This window comes from Dama dama, chromosome 16 (genome assembly GCF_033118175.1).
Source record: "Dama dama isolate Ldn47 chromosome 16, ASM3311817v1, whole genome shotgun sequence".
NCBI lineage: Eukaryota > Metazoa > Chordata > Mammalia > Artiodactyla > Cervidae > Dama > Dama dama.
In genome coordinates this window covers 13,229,110-13,249,822 of record NC_083696.1, presented here as the reverse complement: position 1 = coordinate 13,249,822, position 20,713 = coordinate 13,229,110, and the positions used below count along the sequence as shown (strand labels likewise).

Genomic DNA, 20,713 nt, shown 5'->3' with positions numbered 1-20,713 from the left:
TGAACTGAACTGAGCCCTTGTTAAGGATGGTCTGGAAGGAGGAGGAGAGACCAAAGACAGGAGGATACTCAGAACACTGCTGCAGGCATCCCTTTAAGAGATGATGGCAATTATGCACGGGCAAGGTGATGGGGAGGATGGCGGAGAGGTCCATGTCAAGGGATGTTTGCGGGAGAGAAACAGCGGGAACTGGATGACGCAGGTGCAAGAGAAGTTGTCGAGGAGGCCTTAAGTCCCAACAGGTGCCAAGAGGGTGGTTCTTGAACATGGCCTCACTCACCAAGACACGGGAGCAGCCGCAGGCTAGACAGAGGATGATGAGCTGAGGCCGCGTCAGGCTGGGTTAAAGTAGTCATCAGATGTCCACACGCAAGCGGCCCGAGACCAAGAGAAGGGCAGGCAAGGTGCAGGGAAAATGAACACAAAACTCCTGTGAAACCCTGTCGCTGGCTGGTCTCCTGCGGGGAGACACAGTTTGGAAACCAGGCTGTCCAAGACAGCAGGCTGCCCCATGGCAAGAGAGCTGCCCATCACCGGCTGGGTGACCAGGTGACAGGGCAGAGAGAATTCCTACCCCTGGTGATGCAGCTGAAGAAGGGGATATACCTAGAGTTCCTTCCAATGCATGGAGGCTATTTTAAAACATTTTAAAAAACAGTGGTGAAATACACATGAAATTTACCATCATAACCATTTTCAAGTGTATAGCTCAGTAGCATGAAATGTATTCACACGGCTGTATGTACAGAAGCTTGGAAATAAAAGCTGACAGCTGCCCTGTGTCCCTAGAACAAGGCAGGCTCTGGAGAAGGAAATGAGCAAACGGCCAAGACATCATGGTGGCGCCAGGCCCCACTCCCTCTAACAAAAAGTTCTTCAAACACAACCCTCATCTGCCCTGAAAGTTGTTTTCCTCCAGCTTTCTGCTCTTCAAAGTCATTTTCTCCTTTGGGGCACTCCCCCTCCTTTTTTTTTTTTTTTTAATTTCTTCCCTGGGTGGCAGGTTGTTTTTGTTTGTGGAAACCTCCTTCTCTGCAGATTTTGGCCTTGGCTCTGAAGCAAGGCATGGAACGCAGAATGGCTGAGGGCTAACAGGAGGACCGCCTGCTTGGGCAGAAAGCAAACTGCCAAGGACTCGTAACTATAATCATAAACTCTGCCGCGCTGCTATAAATACGTGACAAACCACGGTGACTCATCCGCGAGGACAATGTTCAGAGAGTCGGAGCTATGCCTCTGGGTTGAGAGCCAAAGTTGAATCACTCTTTTCTTCCTTTCTCTCCTTTTTCCTCTGGGTCACATGGGTACAGAACACTGCATGTCATCCTTCTTTCTAAAAGGAACTCTTCTTGCTGTCTGTATTCATCTGATATCGCCAACAGGATATTTCTTCTTGCCTCTTAACATGCCAATTTGCTATATAAAACATGTCCGATGTTTCTTAAACACTTTGCAAATACTGTAGCTGACCCTGGGAGTTCGTGGATTCAGCTAATTGTGAATCAAATTAAATCCAGTGTTATGAAGGATCAGGGCTTCCCTGGTGTCTCAGGGAATCCTGAGAGAATTTGCCTGCAATGCAGGAAACCTGGATCCGATCCCTAGGTCGGGAAGATCCCCTGGAAGGGGGAATGGCTACTGACTCCAGTATTCTTGCCTGGAGAATTCCATGGACAGACGAGCCTGGCAGGCTACAGTCCATGGGGTCACAAACAGTAGGACATGACTGAGGGACTCACACACACAAAGGACCAACCGTACTTCACCATTTTACAAGAGAGATTTGGGCGTCCATGGATTTTGTACCTTTGAGGGTCCTAGAATCAATCCCCCTTAGGTACTTTGGGATGACTGTACTCACTGAAAACACCACCGCAGTTTTTTCACCAAGTACAGACCAACCTTCCCTCCTTGCTTTGGGCAATGGAGGACCAATGGAGGCCTGCCACCTCTGAAAGCTCAGAAGAAGGTGGCTTCCTGCCAGTGGGACAGAGTCCCCAGCCTGAACTTGTTTCACCTGTTCATCCCACTTGCAAAGTACAGCTGCTAACTGGACTCTGTGAGCTGTCTACTGAGGCTCACCTGGCAAACCCATGGCAAGGTAGGCTGCCTCTGAATCAACATTATTTGCTACTTTTAATGGTTCGCTGCAAAATAAAGAGTGTCCCAGGATGATACATCTTCCGAGGTCTCATGAAGGCATTTCAGGAAGAACTGATGGGCAAGGCCCAGGGGTGAGTAGGGCCAGGAATTACTCAAACCAAATAGGACTTGAGGAAGTCAATTTTCAATGGAGTTTTAATAAACTTAAATTCAAACAGCCACGTGTGTGTGTGGCTGTCCTGGCCTGTATAGGTCTGGATGCTCTGTAATTCCATGGTGGGGTCACAGACCGCACTTAGGAAGATCTGAGGTAGGACCTGTAATCAGTTTCTCAGAAGCTGCCGTTTTCCTAAACTCTCTTCTCCTTCCATCAAACGGACCGAGCCCCACAGGGCGCTGATGAAGGCTGATAATGTGCTCTTTGCCCAGGTGGCCTGAGGTCCCTGAAAGCAAAGACTTGTCTACTTCACTTTCACGTTCCCTCAAGGAGCAGCCAAGGGTATATAAAGTGTGCTGCAGGACTCAGCAATGAGCGGAGCCCTTGAAGACATCCACGTACCCACACGAGCAGAGGCCATTCACGTACCTGTGAACAGAATCCATCTCTTGTCCACCTGCCACCCTGGAAACGTGCTGTATCTGTATGGTCCCGTTTGGTAGCCTCTATCTACATGTGGTCCAGAGCACTCGAGATGATGCTTGTGTGACTGAGGAACTGAACTTAACATTTTATTTTACATTCAATAATTTCAATCTGAATAACCACACGTGACTAGAGGCTACTGTACTGGACAGTACAACTCCATGACGGGACTGCAAACCACAACAGGGGGGTCTGACACGGAGGAAGGTGTGACTGGGCATCTCAGAGCCCTCAGACAGTCCCTAAACCCTCCTTCTCCCTTCACCAAAGCGACATAGCCCCTCACAGGCTCATACTGGCTCAAGTCATGCTCGCCTGGGCTCCTGCCTTGTAGAACATGCAAAAACCACTGTGCCCCACAGAGGAACTCACACCCTTCCACTGTAGCCTCAACAGCACTGTAAGTTGGAGCAAGAGATAGCGATCATTTCAACAGAAGCATCATCCAAGTGCAGGTCACAAGGAAATAATGACCAGAGGATTATTCAGCTAGAGGTGTTAAGAACACAGATAAGCTGGAAACCATGTTTGCTGTGGTCAGGGAGAGCAGAGAGAGCGCGAGCAATCTCACACTTAAGTGTGAAGTGAGATCCGTGATTCACCTGTGATGCCGAGAGAATGGTCAGATGCATTTAAGGCTTTAATCCTAGGAGCTAGAGTGCTAGAGTGGTAAAAATTTACAGATTAACCGAAGTGCCTTCTTGTTAATCCTCTGCTGTCAGGGGAGGCATCGTATGTTTCTACATTTTGGGCACAGCATGGGACTAAACAGAATGGATACTAATGACCATGGTTGACTTCCTAAAAAAAAAAAAAAAAAATGATCCATTCCCATCACATTTTGTCATTTATGATCTGTGTCTTGTCCCCTTCAAAAAAATGATTTGAGATAGCTTACTGTAAAATGTGCAGACATGGCAGAACAGTGAATTCATTAAGACCAGAGGAAAAATAAGACTCATTAATAGGACAGAGAAGAAAGAGTAAGGACTATGTCATAAATCTGGGCTCTGGGAAGCTAATGCAACAGAGTCTGACATGCAGCTCTGAGCTGCTTGCTAGTCAAGCAAACAGGGAACAAGTAAATCAGATATTATCTTACTGAATAATAAAAGGACTGAAGGCAGTATTTTAGGAGAGATGTATTGTGAAGGGAGTTTGTCACAATAAAAAAAAAAAAAGACTATGGGGACATAAAAGAATTTGATGCAAACTGTCCTTGACAAAAATTTAACAAAGAAAATCAGAGATGTTCTCTGCATGTTTTTTTTTCTTTATACTAAATATTCATTAAAAACCAAAAGCGAACAAATGCCCTGAGGACAGACTGTGGATCTGAGAAGGTTTTCTGCAGACAGAGAGAAATGAACACACTTTCTGGGGTGGGGAATCTTGCAGCGGATGAACACTGACAACCTAGAGACATACTGCTCTAGTCAATATGTCCTCAACCTCTGGTGTACGGAATGGTTTAAACTGAGTTTTGCTCATCATCTGGAGAGAACACCATTCACGAGAGCTAATGGGTGTGTGGATGGTAAGTTGCTGTCATCAACAAAAAGCAGGGCGAGCTAATGACCCCAGGCACACAGCTTGTGGGGGAAAGCCAGAGTGCGACTGATGTTCTCAGCCTGGCAGAGAGCACCCCAGGGAGCTGGCTGCCAGCTCTAGCCTCTGCCTCCTCTTAAATGGCCGTGGGGCATGAGCAAATTCCTCAACAGCCCCAACAAGGAGACCCAGGAAAGAGAGGAGCACAGGTTTCTTACTCTCGGTGCGGGCTTCGGTTCTGAGAGACCTCGGAATCACTGTCTTTAGGGGACAGGGAGCCCTTGTAGGTGTAGAACACATCTTCGGTCTCGGTGATGTATGTCATCTCGTTGGCAAGGTTGTCCGCAGAAGAGTGCCGTGGCTTTCGGATCTCGTGCCGGAGCCGAGGACTTCGCCTGGTGGGGAAAGGTGCAGAGCGAAGCGCTGAAAGCAGATTCTACTTAAGGATTCTATCAGACATCAGTGACCTAACCTCTGTGCCCTGACCGTCCCAAGGCTGGCTTTGCTGATGCTGCTGGAATTTAAGAGCTGGTTAACCCCCTCACTACACCAGAATCCACCAGGGGCTGCGTGGTCACAGAGACTCTGAGCCCAGTGGTACAGCCCCTCAACTTTATAAACCGGCAGATGAGACTAGTTTGTGCCTTTTGGGAAGCTGTTGAGTGTCGGTTTAGGGGGTGTTATTCTTCCAAGAGCACTCAAGGTCTCAATGCATAAGGAGGTCAAATTGGCTGCTCATCAGACAATTTTTCTGATTCATTTATGCAGTATAAATAGAAGGTTTAGAAGCTAAACTGGTTTTTTTTGGCAAAATTTGAACCTTATTTCAACTATATCCCCTAATGTCAATTTCACTTGATCCAAGAAGAAACGTTCGCTTTTCAAAATAGATCTAGGTGGTAGTGAAAGTGCAAGTGCCAGCTGCTCCGTCGTGTCCACCTCTTTGCAAACCCCAAGGACTGTATTAGCACCGCCCTGTCCTTCCAATAGCAGCAGCAGCTGTGTGCCATGAGGCAAGTCACTCTACCTCTCTGAGCCTCAGCTGTACCCATCTGGCTCCTGACAATGAGCCAAATGAGGCGATGTTCTCGGATGCCTGGGGTGATACCTGGGGTAGCACCTCGGCACTAGCGGCTCCTGCAGTAGGCAACTCTAGGCCGCTGAACTTTCTTAAATTTCATTTTCCTTGCTTTTTCATCTTCCCCTTCCTTTTTAGCCATTTCTCCTCGGGACTGCGAGGGCCTCCACTTTCGCAATCCCTTTGGGCCTGCAGAATCAATACACTGTGCCCAAAGCTGAGCAGAAAGGCTCGTGACTCCTCCCGAGAGGACCTATAAATAGCAGCGAGAGCCAAACCCCACTGTTCTCCTGCATGTTGTCCTGGCCTCTGCTGCTAAGAGACTTGCAGACAAATTAAGCCGCTGCTTTATAGCACACATGGATCACTATAGGATGAGTGCCTACATTTCAGAAACCAAGAATCAATCTACTCGGTCATGTTATAACTTTCCAACACTAAACACCATCACCATTCCTGCCCAGAGCATCTCGCCCCAGCGGAGAGTCCTTTCCCAGCAGCCCTGCACAACCACTCCCCTTCTGCCTGCCTGGCAGAATGTTTCTTAGTCTTGGTAGATCACTCCTTAAGAATTTATAGGTACACCCTGTCTAACAGGAAATGAACAGAAAGCCATAATCCTATTTTAGGGCGGAGTTGGGCCAAGGTTTCCAGCTTGGTTCCCCCCTCCCCCTATAATGCCTGGCTGTTTTGGAGGCATTTAAAAAATGGCCTGATGTCTTTGAGGAACATTATATTAACAATGATAATAACAATAAAAGTAACTAACGATAACAACAATTCTACCTGATCCTTTTTGTATAGCTAACAAAGCACGTGTACATTGTTAGTTCATTCAACCCCTTTACAAATGGACAGGCTGAGACCAGAGAGATAAACACATTTGTTACTGGACAGAAGAGCCAAAATCTGAGTCCAGGTCTTCTAGCTACATGCCCAGTGCCCTTATCCACTTCACCAAACTGCCAATTCCTTCCTTTTAAGCCACGTCCATCAGCTTAGAAGTTGGCAGGCTACTTTCCAATGAGCATTGCTGCTATTGCTGAGGGTCACACATCTTTCTGTCAGTTTTATTACATACCTTTACTATGTTTTCTCAAAGTTTATTTTGTTTGGTATTAATGGGAAACATGAGATTAAATAAAAGTTAAACATGCTTCTTTATCACAGGACTTCTCGAAACTTGAATATGCTAATACATACTATAATTTCAAGAGGGGCACTTCAGTAGGCTGTGGTGCTCAAATTTATTTAGACCAAGTAACTTTTTAAAAAAGAACATCCCAGGAACTTCCCGAGCAGTCTGGTGGTGGGGTGCAGGTTTGATTCCTGGCTGGGGAACTAAGATCCCACATGCCTTATGGCCAAAAAAACCCAAAACATAAAATAGTAGCAACATTGTAACAAGTTTGAAAGACTTAAAAAATTACATATAAAAAAAAGAACATCAAAACATCATACACTAAAAAAAACATCTAGCTATACTTGTGCATCTCATAAAAATAGTTACTTGTGCAATAGTCAAATATGCAAATGTAAACTCTCATTATAGACCATCTATAGTTAGGTTTTTATTTTTACTTAGTTTTTCAAAGAAATAAGTGTTTACTGGTGGATAGTACCAAAAAAAGAAAGACATACCAGTTGGGAGTAATAGGAGGAGACCGGGAAGGTAGACTCTTGGTTTCTAAATGTTCCACCGATAAAGATCTCCGCATGGCTGGGTTCCACACCATCCCTCCAATCACCTTTTTGCAATACTGGTTATTTACAGACCTGAAAAACCAGATGCAGGTTCACTTTCTACACTGACATGTTCAACGAGATAGAAGTGATAGCATAAATGAGACAAACAGTCTGCACACGCTCCCTCCCTGACACAGGGCCAGTTAACGCTTTGGTGACCCCGGCCAAGGTTCCCGGGAGTGGAGGCACCTGGGTCAGAGATGCCTTTCTGGGCTGGCTTTCCCTGACGTTATTTCTTTTCTCTGGGTGAAAAAATATTTTCCTGTCCTTACTACTGCAAGCAACAAAACTGCTTTCAGAATATAAACCACGCCTTACCAGATGAGAAGGAATTTCAGGATTAACGGTGAAACACCGTTCAAGGAACTCCAAGGAATTCTCACTTTTACTCACAGGGGCAGGAGTACAAACATTAACCACCCTTCCCGGTGTTCTCTGTCATTCTAGCTGGCAGAGGCTGTCACCGTAAATCACTCAGAACTCTTTAAGAGAAGACCTGAGAAAATATGCTTAGACAGCAGAGTTTTGGGCTGCGTTCTTTGAATGTGTCACCCTAAAGGTTACTTTCGGATTTCATTTACACCTAGGTAATTTAAATCTCAGCTCTCTAGACCCCTCAGAGTATGAATTATTTGAGAGGATGGAGTTGGAAACTAGTTTCCGGAAAACTCAGTCCTGGCACTTGTAAATTTTAAATGAATGTTTTAGTACCTTAAAACATTTGACACATTTCCTTGCAGCCTAAAGCCAGCAAGCCAACAAAAATCATGACAAAAGACCTCAGAAGAAAATAGGTGACATGAAGCGCACCCTCTAGAATATCAATGTACTGATTTTCAATGAGAAATATGGCTGTCACTCTGATCAAAATCTCACAGCAGCATCACCAGGAGAATCCACATCGGAAACCCAATTATCGTTGATTGAGGGCACAGCATCGCAACAGTGGGAGCAAGCCAGATGATTCAAAGGTTGAATGTAACAGTTCCCCAAAGTATGTGTCACAGGTTATTAATAGGTACTCTTTGGAAAAAGAAGTGTTCCACTGTCCCGTAAGCTTGGAAAATACCAAACAAGCTTCTTTCATGTGGAAGCTTTCAGAGGCCCAATATGCGAATGTGTAATTGTATCTCTAGGGGTTGGGCAAATCGTGTAACCTAAGCCTCAGTTTCTCTGTGAAACAGAGATAATGAGGGATGAGATTTGCCAGTATGCTGAAGCTGGGATTGGTGGTCAAGAACTGCTGACCTATGGCCACCGAGTTACCCTTCATAGCCCGTGACCCTCAGCTGCAGATTGAAGGGGGGTGCGGAGGATAAGTTCTCTGACTCTTCCACCTAGAATGGCCTGTGACTGCTTTAACCAAGATTAACCGTGCCAGGTCTGGGCCCAGCCTTTAAGATGACCAGCTGCTTCTGCCTTAGACTCTTGCAGTCCTGAGCCTCCGTGTAAGAAGTCCAACTACTATGGGAGAGGCCCTGAGAAACACAGAGAAGATGGCGGTCCAGATGAGTACAGTCTTTCCATCATTCTGTCAAGGCACCAGGTGTGGAGAGGTGGTCCTGGACCCTCAGCCTAGTCCAGCCCAGCCCAGCCACATCTCACTAGGAAACCTCAATCCACATACTGCATGCAGTGGAAGAACCATCCAGTCACGCCCTTCCTGAAAACATGACCCACGAGGTCTTGAGATATAACAGAATGATTACTGCTCTAAGCCACCAAAATAGGGGTGGTTTCATCTGTCACAATGGATAACCAAAAAAAAAAAAAAAATCCTCCGTGTTGGCCACACTTTATAGAAGAAGAAATTGAAGAAGCAAATTAAATTAAAACTGATGTAGATCAGATTTCGAAGCCAGGTTTCTTAGTAACAGAGTCCAGGCTTTCAGTTGCTCTCAATGCCACTTCTCAGCTCACCGAGAGGATTAAGTCCAACCAAAGTAAATGCTACATTCCAGCAAATCATGTTTATAGAAATAGAAGATAGAAATAGAGTTACTGCAGGTATAAAAATACTGAATGGTTTCTTAAGCCAAAACCTTTAAAAATACATTTGTTCTTGGTTCATCAGAAACAGAGAGAGCATTTAGCACCATAAATACCATCAATAATATCAACAGACATTTACTACTTATTCAATCTAGAATGCTACTGATTACCAATATAGTAGGAAAGTCACTGAAATGGTCAAATGGTCTGATACAGTCCCACATATCAGATAATAGCTCAGACAGGGGTATCATTTTTAGTAACAGCCACATCAAGAAAAAAAATCACAAAAATAAATTTTCCAACCAAACAATTTGAATAATTTGACAGGCAATTTTTGCTACATCTTTTATGTAGAAGGCAGGATAAAAACATATACAAAAATATAAACTGCATGGTGAGTTTAGACAATACACTATAAACTAAAAAATTTCAATTTATAGATTTTACTATACTAATCATTAGGTATTTTGAATATCATTCCTATGTATAACAGCACACATGGAATTGCCATATTTAAAAAAGAATTAAACAAAAGTATGTGTGAGGAACAAAGTAAGCACTCAGTAATTGTCAGCTGCAATTACTGTTGTTCCTACCAAGTGACTGTTGTATGCTGTGAGTATCAGTTGCCTGACTCTGGAAATCTTTACTTCTGCTCATCCATTCACTATTACAGAGCATCTTATGGAGTTGACGTTCAGCGGGAGAGGCTGTCTTAATGCCACCAAGACGGCCATGAGTCACTGCGGTGTGCTTTCTGGTGCCTTCACGGCGGAGTCGTTGCAACTGTGGATGCTCCGGAGCTCTGAGTAATACAGAGCTGAGAAGGCAGAAGCAAGCGACAGGAGTAGAAGTACCTGAGTGTGTGTGGAAGGAGACATCGCTGCCTGTCCCTGGAGAGACTTTCATCTGAGGTTCTAAGATCCACCCGCACCTCTGGCCCCAGGACGTGGGGCCTCGGGGAAAGACATCTCTTTCCCGGAGGATGTCTGTTCCCTGGGGGTTACTAGAACAGGCTTACATTTCAGGCTACTGTGGAGACTACCTCTGGAGAATACTCACTTTTTGGGGTTCCTAGAGCCCAGAGTCCAGTACTGAGACAGAACATTCTTTTCCTGAGGTAGCAGCTTCTTTGCCTGAAAGAATGTATGGTGCTCGACACAGGACTTCCACAAGTTTTTGCAAGATCGGTAATTTAACATGTTGAAGGCCACTATATGCTCCCTGGATTCCGTCTGGGAGAAAAAAACACAGAGAATTCAGCTGCATAGTTGTAGAAGTAGGGTCTTGAACACTTTATGCCCATATGAGTGGTAATCCGGGAAGAAACAACAGACAGTGGAAAACTGGCTTTAAAATTCCTTAGGCCACAAAACAGGGTTCTAAGAATATTCAACAGCAGGAGTTGTTAACCATCTTTATGAACGTGGTAAAAAAAAAAAAAAAAAAAGATCACCAGCATCAAACTCTCCATCACCCTCTGTGGCCTTTCATGGATGCTTTCATTTCACATCTGTCTACCTTTCTAGGTTGGATATATTTGGAGCAACAGAATAAGGGCTGTCTGATACAATCCTTTTTAAAATTTAGCTCTGGGAAAAACCTCTCCTCTGAAGAAATAATCTTTCACCTGTCAAATGACAGGAATCTTATAATGCTTTGGATCTCTATTCGCTTTCCACAAAGCAAGTTAAATCTAGTGCTCACTCAAAATCATCATTTTGATCATTTGCTCAATTTCCCTCCTACTTGAATTCAGGTTTTCTGTTCTCATGTTAAATTACCATCCTGTGCATTTTTGCGGTACCCTGCATCTTGCATGTGGGGCTCGGGAGACCCAGATTCTAGTCCTTATTTGCTCTGAGCTTTAGTGTTCTCATTCCTGAGAGTTCACTGTGGTGTGGAGCCATTTTAAGCACACATTGTCTTTGGAAAATTGGGAAGTGGCATAGTGACGGGGAGTGAAAAATATGCAGCCTAACAAACAAGACAGGGTGTGGTGTCATGGTAAGAGCTGGCAGCTCAGATTTATAACGACTGGTTCAAATTCCAGCTTTTCCACCTTGCTAGCTGTGGATTCTCATACCTCTAAGTCACTCTTCTCCAAGTGGAAAAGCAAGCTGAGTTATCTGGAGGGCTGTGGATTCCTCCTATGAGGCATACACCCAAGGCCACCATGCATTTTAAACACATCAAGGGCAGAAACTAACCTTGCTGACTTTCACTGCTATCTCTACGGTGGGCTTGGCCAGGGGCTTTGGCAAGGGGCACTTCTACCTAAATCAGATGATTCCCTGAGAAGTGGGCATTGCTGCGTTCCAGCAAAAGAGGTAACTCCGATTAGGGGAGGTTATGTAACCTGCCCAGCTGGGCAAGTGGAAGAGCTAGGGCCTGAACCAAACGTCTGTGGCTCCAAAGCAAGCGACTTTCCCAGCCAGATAAGCAGAGTGAATTACACAGAGAACCACGGGGCCCTCAGGATCCCAGTGCCCACTTTCTTCCCACCGCTTGCTAATCTCTCTCTTCCCTGTTAAATGTACGACAACCACCTTCACCTACCGAAGGGCTAAGAGCTGAAGTGGCTAAAAGCAAAAGGACCAAAGTGAGCAGAGGTTTAACTCACCTGTTTTTGTCGCTGGTGTATAAAGAATTTTTTCCTTTTGAAAGAAATTTTTAGAATGTTCACCCTGCCAAAAAAAAATAAAACATGACACAAAGAAAGCACATCAGGGAGCAGCCGGGTTGCAGCTGACGCTTCTCGGTGTGTGTCCTCTAGTCCATGATCGTGACGGCCAAGGGCTCTCGGCTTCCTAGACTTCGCTTCCGCGTAGAAAGGATGGCGGCCCCATGGCCCCGGCCAAGCACCAAGTGGCTGACCGAAGCCGAGTGTCACATCAGGGCCACTGGATTATGATGTAGCTCTTAAATAACGAGGACCACGGGCAAGGCGCTCCTTTTGCTGTCAGCTGTTCTGTGACGCGGCAGCTCTGCGGTAGCTGGTGTGTACCTGGGCCAGACAGCTGAGGGCAGTGTGGAGCGGTGGGAGGAGCACAGACAGACCTAGGTCCGCTGCCCAGCTGCTTCGCAACTTAAAAGTCACTTAACAGCCAGGTGTCACCTAGCCTCTTGTCTGCAGAGGAACACAATCAGAGCCACGGACTGAGCCTTTTTTATGCACCAGGTCCTCTACTTCAAGCTTTATGGCAGCCCCTCTGCTAAGCCTTGCATCAGTCCTGAAAACTACATATCGTTATAACCAATTTTCAAATGAGGAAACTAAGGCTGGGAGATATCCCATAAGTGCTCAAGATCATTCATCCAGAGATGCTTGAAGCCAGGATCGGGGCATGTACTCTTAATTCCTCCAGCAGAGAGCCTTTGGAACAAGGGGGACAGCACTGCCTTTCTCAGATTTGTGATGATTCGAGTCTTTTGGGTCTCCTCAGGTTTTAGACCAGAATCGGGCACTTGACAAACCTTCAATTAATAACTCAGGAACGGCACAGGAAATACAACTCCTGCTCAGAGGAAGTTCTCTGAATTCTGGCTCACATGCCGCCCAGGAAGGATTCCTTAGCACCAAAACCTGCCTTGAGCTGTTTTTATCCATGTTTCACAGAGTATCCCAAACCATAGGGTGACCAAGGCAGAATGCGATGGCCAGTAATAACCAGAAGAATTTTCCCAAGTACAGAATCTGGATGAATTGTAGAGCAGAGGTAAAAACTTGGGAGAAAGTCTCTGTCCCTTCTTTAGAAATAAAAGTTTAAAATTAGAGGTACCGTTACTTTTGTTCAGCATATTTTTAAAGCATGATTCAGAGAATAATTAGAACTGGTTTGCACTTACCAAGGATAGAAACTTGTGCAAATGTATTTTCGGTACACAGCAATGCCCGCAGAAGCAATTCCAATCATTAGATCTAAATTGTGCAAATCCTGTAAAATAGGAAGACTTCAGAATCACAGCGTGTTACGGTCATGCTTATGGCCTCTGGTAACTCAAGCACCCACGCTTTTATAAATAGCACTAAGTATCAGCTCCAAAAGGAAAATTACAGAAAACAGGCAAAAATCTCCTCTTAACAGATAAACTTAAGATCTAAGTACTTGGCACCAAATTCTCCTAAAGTGAAAATATATTGCCTGACAGCAACACCTGGGTCCTGCCAGTTTACAAAGTTATTAGGCAAGCTCACTCATTCCCCAGAATCAGAGAAATGGACATCTGCCTTTACACTTTCAATAATTAGTATCAGACACCGTATTAAAAACAGAAAAGCCTCGTCCCCCACACTGCTTTAAACAAATCTCAACTCCCATCACTGCAAAGGCTTTAGCTGAAGTGTAGCACTGCTGATTCTAAACCCAATGAAAAGCTGTGGTACATATACACCATGGAATATTACTCAGCCATTAAAAAGAATTCATTTGAACCAGTCCTAATGAGATGGATGAAGCTGGAGCCCATTATACAGAGTGAAGTAAGCCAGAAAGATAAAGAACATTACAGCATACTGACACATGTATATGGAATTTAGAAAGGTGATAACGATAACCCTATATGCAGAACAGAAAAACAGACACAGAAACACAGAACAGACTTTTGAACTTTGTGGGAGAATGTGAGGGTGGGATATTTGAAAAGAACAGCATGTATACTATCTATGGTGAAACAGATCACCAGCCCAGGTGGGATGCACGAGACAAGTGCTCGGGCCTGGTGCACTGGGAAGACCCAGAGGAATCGGGTGGAGAGGGAGGTGGGAGGGGGGATCGGGATTGGGAATACATGTAAATCCATGGCTGATTCATATCAATGTATGACAAAACCCACTGGGAAAAAAAAATAATAATAATAAAAATTAAAAAAGAAAAAAAAAAAAAAAAAAATAAACCCAATGAAGAAATAAAATATGGCTTTTAGATCCAATACATTCAACATTTTTAAGAGCCTATGTGCTAGGCATTGTTGTAGATAATTAAGATGACAAAGATACAGTGACAAAAGCTGTTTTAAATCTGTTAAAGGACAAGTAATGAAACTTTTAAAATAAAACAGTTCCATCATGGGGAATTCCCTGGCGGTCCAGTGGTTAGGACTCAGCTTCCACTGCTGGGAACCCGGGTCTGATCCCTGGTTGGGGAACTGAGATCCTGCATGCTGTGCGTCATGGCCAAAGAACAATACAAACCAAAGGAAAACAGTCCCCCCCCGCTCCCCGAGTCATCTATATTCTATTTACCCACTCGGATACTCATAATTTTATTTTTGACGTGGACCATTTAATAAAAGTCTTTATTGAATTTGGTAAAATACCGCTTCTGTTTTTAAGGTTTGGTTCTTTGACCTCAAGGAGTGTGAGATCTTAGCTTCTGGACCAGGGATTGAGCCTGTATCCCCTACACTGGTGGGCCACTGGACCACCAGGGAAGTCCCTCTTGATTTTCCAGAAGGGGCAGAGTTACCAGTGAGTGTGAACCTTAGGTCTGTCACTTACGAGCTATGTTGGTTTGGGCTCCTGAGCCTAAATTTTTCCTTTTGTGCAATAAGGATTATCGAATCCACCTCTGAGAGTTTTATCAGGTTGAACTTAGAGAATATAAGAATGTAGAACAGGGCCTGGCATGTGGTAGGCATAATAAACATTCATCTCCTTCACCTCTCAAGAGATAGTGGGATGCATCACTTATGAACAGTGACGTGCATGTGGGGAGTTGGAGAAACTGACCAAAGCAAATGCCGCTGACACGTGGACCACCCAGAGAGTAACCACGACTGGGCACCCAGCTGAAATCACACACAGAAAGCGAAATCAAACTGCAAGCTGAAAACCAGGGTGGCATCGAAACACGATACTTGGAATCGGAATACATGGAAACATGAGGCAGGTGGGAGAGAAAATTAGCAAACAAAATAAAAATTGAGTGCAGAATAAAGCAGTAAATGAATGCTTCGGGTGGGCCAGTGACATGGGTCTCAAATCTCCTGGTTGCATGGTGCTCCTGTCTGCATCACACCCACAGAAGCGAAGACAGGTACTGTCAGCTAAATTTAGGCCCATCTCCACACCTCCCAGCTCGTGGAGCAGGACTGTGTGACTAGTCCTGGCTAATGAGCTATGATCAGAAGTGATGCATCCCCTTGGGGCTGCAACATTTAAGAGCTGGTGTTCAGCCCTCCAACTTGCTCTTCCCTTGTGACATGCGTGAAGCCATGTGTGAGGACAGTGAGGCCACCAGACGGAAGCAGCCTAGCTGCCTAGTCACTGCTCGGAGGGGGGCTGCCCTGAAGTCACCAGGACCCATGCAGACTCTAACTACTGAGGAACACGCTTTGTGGCGTCAAGTTATTGATTTTCAGGAGGTTTCGGTTCATGCAGCTTAGTCAAGGGTAACCCAACTCTCTCTGATACCACGGGGGTGTCAGGCAGGCAGGTCATCACCTAGCCTCAGGACCCTCATGAGAAGACACAAAGCCCACCTCACCACTGAAGGAAGGGTTTCATAATATTCTACCAGACAAAACAGTATTTGCAAATGGAATAAAATTTAACAGTTAAGTCCCAAAGTTGATGTTTTGTAAGATCCGGATCTCTTCCTACTTTATTATCTATGTCAAAGGCTATGTTTTCTCCAGTGGTCATGTATGGATGTGTGAGAGTTGGACTATAAAAAAGGCTGAGTGCAGAAGAATTGATGCTTTTGAACTGTGGTGTTGGAGAAGACTCTTGAGAGTCCCTTGGACTGCAAGGAGATCCAACCAGTCCATCCTAAAGGAAATCAGTCTTAAATATTCATTGGAAGGACTGATGCTGAAGCTGAAACTCCAGTACTTTGGCCACCTGACGCAAAGAGCTGACTCACTGGAAAAGACCCTGATGCTGGGAAAGATTGAGGGCAGGAGGAGAAGGGGACAACAGAGGATGAGATGGTTGGATGGCATCTCCGACTAAATGGACATGGGTTTGGGTGGACCCTGCGAGTTGGTGATGGACAGGGAGGCCTGGCCTGCTGCGGTTCATTGGGTCGCAAAGAGTCAGACATGACTGAGCGACTGAACTGAACTGATATTGTCCACTTCACAGTTAAGGGACTGAAGCAAGACAAATGAAAATACCTCCATGAATTGCAAAAATATTACATAAATGTAAAGTCTGGTCATTTACCTAACTTCCCTGGGCCTCAGCTTTCTCACCTGTAAAATGGGATGATTAGAACATTGATCTCCCAAGTTTGTTATAAATGCGAGGTCTCTTTATATGAGATCTATGGTCACATATAAAGCATCTGGAACAATGGCTACTATGGACTAGGTATTTAGTTACTATTTGGTTTTTTTGGATATGATGTAGCCCAATTACAGGTAGAAAATGTAAAGGTCAGCTGCCAATTAGACTGAAAGATGAACTCCCCAGGTCGGTAGATGCCTAATATGCTACTGGAGAAGAGTGGAGAAATATCTCTAGAAAGAATGAAGAGGCAGAGCCAAAGCGAAAACAACGCCCAGTTGTGGATGTGACTGGTGATGGAAATAAAGTCCGATGCTGTAAACAGCAATATTGCAAAGGAACCGGAAATGTTAGGTCCATGAATCAAGGCAAATTGGAAGTGGTCAAACAGGAGATGGCAAGAGTGAACATCGACATTTTAGGAATCAGTGAACTAAAATGGACTGGAATGGGTGAATTTAACTCAGATGAACATTATATCTATTACTGTAGGCAAGAACACCTAAGAAGAAATTGAGTAGCCCTCATAGTCAACCAAAGAGTCGAAATGTAGTACTTTTGTGCAATCTCAAAAATGAAAGAATGATTTCTGTTCATTTCCAAGGCAAACCATTCATTATCACAGTAATCCAAGCCTATGCCCCAACCAGTAATGCTGAAGAAGCTGAAATTGAACAGTTCTATGAAGACCTACAAGACCTTCTAGAACTAACATCCAAAAAAGATGTCCTTTTCATTATAGGGGAATGGAATGCAGAAGTAGGAAGTCAAGAGATAGCTGGAGTAACAGGCAAATTTGGCCTTGGAGTTCAAAATGAAGCAGGGCAAAGGCTAATAGAGTTCTGCCAAGAGAACACACTGGTCACAGCAAACACCCTCTTCCAACAACACAAGAGACAACTCTACACACGGACATCACCAGGTGGTCAACACCAAAATCAGATTGTTTCTATTCTTTGCAGCTGAAGATGGAGAAGCTCTATACAGTCAGCAAAAACAAGACCAGGAGCTGACTGTGGCTCAGATCATGAACTCCTTATTGCCAAATTCAGACTTAAATTGAAGAAAGTAGGGAAAACCACTAGACCATTCAGGTATGACCTAAATCAAATCCCTTACGATTATACAGTGGAAGCGAGAAATAGATTCAAGGGATTAGATCTGATAGACAGAGTGCCTGAAGAACTGTAGATGGAGGTTTGTGACATTGTACAGGAGGCAAGGATCAAGACCATTCCCCCAAAAAAGAAATGCAAAACGGCAAAATGGTTGTCTGAGGAGGCCTAACAAATAGCTGAGAAAAGAAGAGAAGCTAAAGGCAAAGGAGAAAAGGAAAGATATTCCCATTTGCATGCAGAGTTCCAAAGAACAGCAAGGATGGATAAGAAAGTCTTCCTCAGTGATCAATGCAAAGAAACAGAGGAAAACAATAGAATGGGAAAGACCAGAGATCTCTTCAAGAAAATTAGAGATGCCAAGGGAGCATTTCATGCAAAGATGGGTACAATTAAGGACAGAAATGGTATGAACCTAACAGAAACAGAAGATACTAAAGAAGAGGTGGCAAGAATACACAGAAGAACAATACAAAAAATATCTTCATGACCCAGATAACCATGATGGTGCGATCACTCACCTAGAGCCAGACGTCCTGGAATGACAAGTCAAGTGGGCCTTTGTTCATCACTATGAACAAAGCTAGTGGAGGTGAGGGAATTCCAGTTGAGCTATTTCAAATCCTAAAAGATGATGCTGTTAAAATGCTGCACTCAATAATGCCAGCAAATTTGGAAAACTCAGCAGTGGCCATAGGACTGGAAAAGGTCAGTTTTCATTCCAATTCCAAAGAAGGGCAATATCAAAGAATGTTGAAACTACTGAATGATTGCACTCATCTCACACGCTAGCAAAGTAATGCTCAAAATTCTCCAAGCCAGGCTTCAATAGTATGTGAACCATGAACTTCCAGATGTTCAAACTGGATTTAGAGAAGGCAGAGGAATCAGAGATCAAGTTCCAACATCCGTTGGATCATAGAAAAAGCAACAGAGCTCCAGAAAAACATCTACTTCTGCTTTATTGATTATGCCAAAGCCTCTGACTGTAGATCACGACAAACTGGAAAATTCTGAAAGAGACGGGAATACCAGACCACCTTACCTGCCTCCTGAGAAATCTGTATGCAGGTTAAGAACCAACAGTTAGAACTGAACATGGAACAACAGACTGGTTCCAAATAGGAAAAGGAGTATGTCAAGGCTGTATATTGTCACCTGGCTTATTTAACTTATTATATGCAGAGTATATCATGCAAAAGGCTGGGCTGGATGAAGCACAACTGGAATCAAGACTGTCAAGAAATATCAATAACCTCAGATATGCAGATGATACCACACTTATGGCAGAAAGTGAAGAAGAATTAAAGAGTCTCCTGATGAAAGTGAAAGAGGACCGTGAAAAAGCTAGCTTTTCAACATTTAGAAAACTAAGATCATGGCATCCGGTCCCATCACTTCATGGCAAATAGATGGAGAAATGATGGAAACAGTGACAGACTTTATTTTCTTGGACTCCAAAATCACTGCAGATGGTGACTGCAGCCAAGAAATTAAGACGCTTGCTCCTTGGAAGAAAAGCTATGACCAACCTACACAGCATATTAAAAAGCAGAGACATTATTTTGCCAACAAAGGTCCGTCTAGTCAAAGCTATGGTTTTTCCAATGTCATGTTTGGATGTGAGAGTTGGACTATAAAGAACTGAATGCCAAAGAATTGATGCTTTTGAACTGTGGTGTTAGAGAAGACTCTTTAAAGTCCCTTGGACAGCAAGGAGATCCAACCAGTCCATCCTAAAGGAAATCAGTCTTAAATATTCATTGGAAGGACTGATGCTGAAGCTGAAACTCCAATACTTTGGCCACCTGATGCAAAGAACTGAGTCATTTGAAAAGACCCTGATGCTGGGAAAGATTGAGGGCAGGAGGAGAAGGGGACGACAGAGGATGAGATGGTTGGATGGCATCACTGACTCAATGGACATGAGTTTGACTAAACTCCAAGAGTTGGTGATGGACAGGGAGGCCTGGCATGCTGCACTCCATGCAGTCGCATAGAGTTAGACACGACTGAATTGAACTGATCATCATAATGAAAATCATCATATTTGAGTACATAATAGGCTCTAAGTTGAGCAGCACGAAGATTAAACAGTAAAAGAGCCACTTGGAAAATGGAAATCTATATATTTTTCACCTCTTTAATCATGAGATGGTCTTATAAAAATTACTTGTTTCTAGCCCGTATCACCCTCCAACAGTAAAAAGTCTTCGAGTACAAAGGAAAACATGAAAAAACCAAGTGGACAGAGGATAAATAACCAGAAAAACTTAATATTACTTTCAAAACTTTTCAGATACCTTAAAAAAAGAAAAGATCTTTTTTTATTTGAAACTGGAAAAGTTTCAAAGCAGCTTTCAGATGTTCAGAAATTAAAATTGAAAAACTTTTGAATTACAACATGCCGAAGATACCTACCCTACCGCTGTGCAGTTCCACTCCATAGAAGTCGAGGGTCCGAGCTATGTTGATAAAGCAAGATTCCGCTTCTGATTGCTTTAGCCCACTACAGAGGCAGAGGGAATACACAGTGTTTATCCAACAAACAGAACATTAACCCCCAATTTTAAAGCTAATGAAAATCTTAAAAAATTGGTATCGTTACTATAAGGTGATTAAATGCCTTACACTGTTCATCTTAAACAACTGAACCCCCAAAGCTACTAAACCAGGTTTTTTTCTTGTCCACTGAATATGACTTCATTTAGCCCTCATGTTCCTATATTAAATAACACCTCTCATTTAGTGGGTTCTCAACATCCAGAGACAAAGACTGTCACCTTCTGCCATCCCCACTCCACTTTTTCCAAGTTGCTAAATGAGCACATGCTCTTTAGGCCTTTCGGCCTTCATCTATCCTTTCAGCAGCAGCCTCAAACTTCCAAACGTCACTGTACTATTTAGGATGCTGGCTCCTGCATGGGGAGCAATTCTGGGAGAGGATTGGCAGTGCCTCTTTGAAGGGACACTGGTTGCTTAGGCCTTTGTTTCTTACAGCCTTCTTGAGAATGTGAGGTCCCTTGAGACTGGGCCTTCTGGGTCAGGGTGGCCCTTATTTGACCCGGCCTGGATGGAGCCACTGCAGCTTGAAGAGAAAGGAGGCAAGAGTCAGATTTGGGTGAATTTGCTAGAATGGAGACTTGGCCAGAGGCAGCTATAGAAGGCTGGAAGGAACTGAACCAGTGAGGGCTGGGGTTTACCCAGCCTGACGGCGCTTAGGTCCGTCTGCCTGTCTGTCTATTCAATACCAC

The 20,713-nt window shown here is 44.1% G+C and overlaps 1 protein-coding gene across 5 annotated transcripts in view; it reads right to left on the bottom strand.

The window, feature by feature from the left end:
• PTPN3 (protein tyrosine phosphatase non-receptor type 3) overlaps positions 1-20,713 on the bottom strand; it is a 115,523-nt gene that overhangs the window by 37,832 nt on the left and 56,978 nt on the right. For all 5 annotated transcript variants that reach the window (XM_061163451.1, XM_061163454.1, XM_061163452.1 and 2 more), the window contains 6 exons: positions 19,881-19,968; positions 12,963-13,051; positions 11,737-11,800; positions 10,176-10,348; positions 7,014-7,148; positions 4,513-4,689 (listed from right to left, as the gene is read on the bottom strand). In XM_061163451.1, the coding sequence (XP_061019434.1) occupies positions 4,513-4,689; positions 7,014-7,148; positions 10,176-10,348; positions 11,737-11,800; positions 12,963-13,051; positions 19,881-19,968 (726 nt within the window). The remainder of the gene's footprint in view (positions 1-4,512; positions 4,690-7,013; positions 7,149-10,175; positions 10,349-11,736; positions 11,801-12,962; positions 13,052-19,880; positions 19,969-20,713) is intronic.